The sequence below is a fragment of the Vipera berus genome (assembly GCF_964194415.1).
Source record: "Vipera berus genome assembly, chromosome: 3".
Taxonomy (NCBI): Eukaryota; Metazoa; Chordata; class Lepidosauria; order Squamata; family Viperidae; genus Vipera; species Vipera berus.
The window spans coordinates 48,895,694-48,901,693 of NC_138204.1; the positions used below are offsets into that span (position 1 = coordinate 48,895,694).

Here is a 6,000-nt window from a genome sequence, read left to right on the forward strand (position 1 = left end):
CCCACTCATTGGACATAGTAGGAAAAAATTATTGTTTATTTGTTTTTAAGAAAAATGACAAGGAAATGCAAATATCTCTTTTGGCTTCATATAGATTGTGCCGGCCAGTAGCCAGCAAGACACTGGAGACTTCTTACTGACCTGATATCACAAAAATTATGTTTCAAATGTAGGATTATGTTGTAAATCTCTGGATTTTAGTGCTTGTGTGTGTCACATTTGACTGCCCGTTAACATTCCTAGTGGCAAGCTGTATACTTATTAGTAATTACATGTTAATCAGGGAGACTCCAGATTTGGGCATGAATGGTTTGTAGTTGACAGTCACCTTTGATGATCATCAAGTTTTCTTTCCCTGATATAGCAGTCCCTCATCACTGCTGATGTTCACATTTTTAGCAAATACCAGACTTTTTTCGGGTGGTGCATTGCTTAATCCACAACAGGGAGCAACGTAAGTTCCTCTTCTTCAACCCTTGTGTCTAGTAAAGCAAACTATTTGTCTGGTACAAGTGTCTCTTTTCTGTTTTAATTTGCACCTCTTGATTTTCCAGGGAAACATGAAGAAGCTTTTGTATCTCATCTTCCTGGTCTTCTTGTCAGGTAGGAAATTGCCTTTCAGTATTGGTTGGAAACATGGTTAGCTGGCTACACATTATTGTTCAATGCATTGTATGAATGAGTCCACTAAATACTAAAAGGGCTTTCTGCTCGTGACAGTTTTTTAAACAGTTTTTTTAAAATTATTATATTATGTCTCAACTCAGTAAGCATTATACTAAGTGATTAACAAGTTCCTCCAGCTGGGCAGACTGAATATTTTTATAATTTTGAATATAAGTGATAAAGTTATGGAAAGATGATTAAGATGTGAATCATGTAAGGGCAGAATAGGAGGAATCACTTTCAATGCTCTTTTTCCTACATATTAATATTAAATTGAAAACTGATTTTGCCATCAGATTTCATGGACCACAGAAGATGCATAGACTATTGTTAGGAGAAAGAAGAATATTCAAAAGGAGGAAAAAAGGGAGGGATTAGTAAAAGGGGAGATCAGAAAGAAATTCAGTGTAGTGATTGTTGACTGTGGAAAAAACCTGAACACAAAACCTGAACACATTACTGTTCTAGATGTATGGATCTATATGAGACTGTGAATGATGTGATTCAAGAATTGCAGGCTAATTGCCCCTCTGGACAAAAATAGAAGATTGGAACCAAACTATGCTATCTTTCTTTTTCAAGAAGTGTACACAGCTGAGAAAATTACAGAGGTTTCTGGTGTTGAAGGGGAACCCATTTCCATCAATTGCTCCTATAGTCCTCAGAAGAACCAGTGGAGAGAGAAAAGTTGGTGTAAGCACATCAGTGAGGCAACGTGCCAGCATGTTGTCAGTGCCCGACGTTTTTGGCTGCCCTTCCTCAAGAGAAGAAATGGCACCACTGCCATTGCTGACAATATCAAGGAAGGGTTGCTCATGGTAACCATCAACCCACTCCAGAAACAGGATGCTGGTTGGTATCAATGTATGACACACTTCTTGGGGACTGTGAAGACCTTGCAGAAGGTCAAGGTGAATGTTCTGACAAGTAAGTCTTTAGTCCTAAACCTGTTCTGTCCCATCATCAAATAATTGGATTTGTGGTTATAAAACTCTGGTTTCAATTAAGATTTAAACTGTTATGCCAGAGGTGGTGTGGCTGGCTCAGGAATTCTGGGAGTTGAAGTCCACAAGTTATAAAAGGGCCATAGTTCCCCATCCCTGTGTTATGCAAAGATAGGAATGAAGAGAGAAAGGAAAAGCTAGAGTGTCTGTAGAAGAATGGAGTTTGTGAGTCTTTGTGTATATTTCAGGATGGAGAAGTAGAGTCGAAGGGGAAGCCCTGTGCCCAAGAAAATGGAGGTGGGAGGCCTGGGGAATTTCTTCTTTAACACATATTCCCTTTCAGTTGAACTGTACCCACTATTTAGAACAATTAATCTTGTTCAATGATCTGTTTATTACATTTATTCTTACTGACTTAAATATGCATTGCTGCATTTTTGCCAACAGATATAGAGAACCGTAGTGCACAAGAGACACACAGAATCCTTCACAGCATCTCCGGGTAAGACTATATGTTCTTTTTTTCCCATTCTGCACTAGAGTGTGCAATTCAACATTAATAGGCTTGGATTAGAGAAAGGAGGGATTTAACTGAATATTAGAAAGAATTTCACAGTGGTCTGATTTGCATTACAGTAGATCAGAGTGACACAGAAAGTGAGGCTCTTGCTTTGTTATAGGTTTTGAAGCAGAGGCTGGATGGTGCCTTTTGCTTCAGTCTCTTTTTTGAAGCTACTTTTTTCCCCCCAGTGGGAATTAGTTCCTGCTGTGAAGCCCTATCTGGAAGAAAGAGAGCTTTTAAAAATATTGTGATATATATGTGGCGGGCATGGGGCAATTTGGTTTTTTGCCCCCACTGCTCCACATTGTTGGAAATTGTCACAGGAATTTCAGCAAGCAAGCAAGAAAGAAATGGCAGGTAGCAGTCATGACCATTCAGTCAAAGCCCCTTTTTATTTAAGTTGTGCATACCACACCCACCCACGTTAAAAGGAATGTGGCTTTGATTGCACAGAGACTGTTATCATATTTTTTTTACTCTCTCTGAGACCAAACTTGACTGGGAGGAATCCAATCATAACCTTCTGGTCTGATGACATCCTGTCTCATCTGGTCCTCAGGCTGTATGTTTCCAACCCATAAAGATAGATTTTCAACCTTTTGAAAATCCAAACTCTTGGCAAGGAAGGATTCTTTTAAAAATTTCAGCCAGAAATAACATTAAACAAAGAAAAATTGATAGAGCAGACTTTGGTACACATCACAATCAAGGAAGAAGAAAGTGCCTCATAACTCTAAATCTGTGTTTCTCAGCCTTGGCAACTTTAAGATGTGTGGACTTCAACTCCCAGAATTCCCCAGCCAGACTGAGGATAAATCTAAAATAAAAATAGAGATGCACATCTCCAAAGTACAAATGATAGCGCATTCTCTACCTTTGAGTATTCTTAGCATTAACTGCATGCATATTCTGAAATGCAGGACAGGGCAGGAACATCTGTAGAAGGATCAAAAAAAGGGTAAGGCAGTAAAGTAGTTCAGATTACATGATTAGAGAGTTGCTCGTTTTTACACGCAATAAGGGATGAGGCTTCAATTATATGGTCACAGCTGTCCTTTTAATTTTGTTGACCCCCAGCCCCAGAGATGAGAAGTTATCATTGAGGGAATTTATAAGTAATCTCACCTTTGAAAGAGCAGCAATCCCCACTCAACTGAGCTTCATAATTCTGAATATAAGCCAGAAATGTTTGGTCAAATGGGACAAACAAGCCCCCCTTTATAAAATAAACATTTTCATTCTACATTACCTAATTCATATATATTTTATTTGTGTTTTCTCAAAGCTCTCCTTCAAATGCTGGAATTAATCTCACTTTCCTGGCGGCTGGCTTTCTTGGTTTCAAATTTCTGGTTGCTGTTATTATCCTAATTGTTGCCAGAAGCAAGAAGAAGAGAACTACTGGGAATGAGAGCAGAGGAGAAAACCAGCATTTTCACCTCCCAATCATCACAGGTGATAGCATAAGGACATAAAAAGTGTCCTACGGGATTAAACCAAACCTTATCTAGCCTAACAGGCAACCAGAGGCTTTTAGAAATCCCACAGGCAATACAGGAAACCAATAACATTCTCCTACTGCAGTCTAGCTCTGATTTAGGCAATGCATGGCACTCATCACTCACTGATACCCTTAATTTCTTCTAAATTTGCCTAATAACCATTAAAGCCATTTTGTGGTATGAGTTCCATCACCTACATCTATGCAATGTGAAGTAGTACTTCTGAATATGGGAAACTGAAAGCCGCTTATAACAAACAAGATGCCTTATGTAGAAAAATAAATGAGTGTGCATATAAAATGATTATATTGTGGATCACAATATAATCATTTTATATGCAAGGCTGAAAATTATGAGAGAAGAAGTGCTCAAATAGGCATTTGATGCTTGCAAAACAGAGGTTTCTTGAGTTCCACTACCAAGAAGTGCTACCTAGTGAACCTGTAGACCAGAGGTCCCCAACCTTTTGAGCACCAGGGACCGGTTCCATGGAGAAAGGTTTTTCCATGGACCGGAGAGTGTGTAGTTTTGAGTGCTGCCTGCATCCCATGGATGGGGCTTTGCTGGTTTGTGTAGACCAGTTGCTGGCATGCTGCAGCCTGGTACCAGTCCATGGACTGGGGGTTGGGGACCCCTGCTATAGAGTTTAACAATTTTCATATTTCCAGTAACATCCTAGAATTCTAGAGCCCATTTTCAGTTACTTTAGAAAAGCGATCAACCTGGAAAGAATAAAAGATCTCATAGTTTTGCAAAGGACTGCCTCTACTGTGACTCCTTGACTGAACATTTACTTTGCTTGTGTTTTGAAGCCAGCTCCAACTCAAATTTATTGTTTCTTCTAGGTACCTCAGAAGTTCTCAGAAATAGAGAACTTACTGGCTCCTATTGTCATGTTAATTATTACCAGAAGCAAGAAGAACTGAACAGATACTGAGAACTTGTTTCAGAAGTTCTTGCCATTCTAGATGAAATTTCTGTGCCATTTTTAATGCAGACACTGAAGCAATGAGTCAGGACTTTAAAACCATGCATCCAACTGCAGGTCACGAGTTCTTCAAATGACTCATTGGCCAGTGTTGCTTTTGGATTCTGGATTTTTACAATATTTCTTTTTTCAATCTTTTTTCTAAATCTCTGTGGTAAAATTAAAACTATTGTTTTAAAAGTAGTTTCAGTATACTAGCATATTTTTGCTGTTTTTTTAAAAAAATAATTCCTATAAGCCATTGGCTTTAGGTGTCCCTCTGCTCATTTCATTTTATTACTCTCCTGCCTGTTCCTGTTTCCAATGTAACAGGAAAGAACCAGCATGAGTGAATTTGATAGAAGGAGAAGTAAAAATTCATAGATCAGTCCCCAAGGGTGAAGTCCAAAGGCAGGATGAGAAAGAATCCAAATCAGGTGCTTGGAGTCCCCCTTAATCACACCATATCTTGATGAGCAAATTGAACATGTAAGAATAAATATAGCCTTTCTCTTTCTCTCCACTGTTACTATCATAACAAAGGATGGCATAGAAAAATAAGAGGTTGCAACAGAACGTACACATCACCAAGAATTCAGCACGAAAAAATAAAAATGGAATTTCCAATTCTGATCTCTGAATCGTTTTTTTCTGGGTATATAGAGCAAACTGTCTCCAACCCAGAAGCAGCCTGTAATCCACAAAAATGTAAGTAATAATTAAATTAAGAATATGTTTCTAACAGGGTGTCACAAGAATTATAATTGCTTCAGTAACAAAAAGTCATCGCTTGGGCAGACAAAGAATCAAAACAGCACTACTTTTTCTGTTTTTTAAAAAAAATGGTCCCCCCAAAGCAAATTCTTTTTTTGTCAGAGAGAGGGAGGGAGGGAGGGAGGCAGAGAGAGAGAGAGAGAGAGATTGGAAGAGTACACCAAATTATTTTGTTGTCATAGATGTCCATTGCCTGTCAAGCCCCTATTTCTTTGAGATACAGTAGTCTGAATTGCTAACACACCACCCGTGCCTCTGTGAGCTTCAGAATGCAGGCTGAAAACTACACTTGACAACATCAATATGGAGAAAGTGTCTAGTTGTTTTTATAGCTTACCAAAAAAAAAAAAGATAAAAAGAAAATATTTACAAAGTAAATAGGATGTATGGCAAGATTTGTGCTGGAGGAAAGGGGAAAACATTATTGTAAAATCAGAACAGCTTTCACAATGGTTTGGGAATGAGACAAAGGCAACAACATTTACACATTGTATTTGAACTTGTTTGGCAGGGAATCTTCTTGCTGCAATTAGCAAGTCATGAGGACAAGCATATTGTCTTTCTCTTCCTAATATGTTACTCCCA

General features: G+C 38.5%; 1 protein-coding gene across 1 annotated transcript in view; it reads left to right on the top strand.

Moving 5' to 3' along the window:
* LOC308666566 (triggering receptor expressed on myeloid cells 2-like) overlaps positions 1-5,207 on the top strand; it is a gene marked incomplete at its 5' end in the record, with an annotated part of 68,822 nt that extends 63,615 nt beyond the window's left edge. Inside the window, 5 exons of the mRNA XM_081325458.1 lie at positions 555-603; positions 1,249-1,593; positions 2,058-2,112; positions 3,458-3,627; positions 4,520-5,207. Coding sequence (XP_081181584.1) covers positions 555-603; positions 1,249-1,593; positions 2,058-2,112; positions 3,458-3,627; positions 4,520-4,611 — 711 coding nt within the window. The 3' untranslated portion in view covers positions 4,612-5,207. The remainder of the gene's footprint in view (positions 1-554; positions 604-1,248; positions 1,594-2,057; positions 2,113-3,457; positions 3,628-4,519) is intronic.
* Between the last annotated feature and the right edge of the window lie 793 nt (positions 5,208-6,000).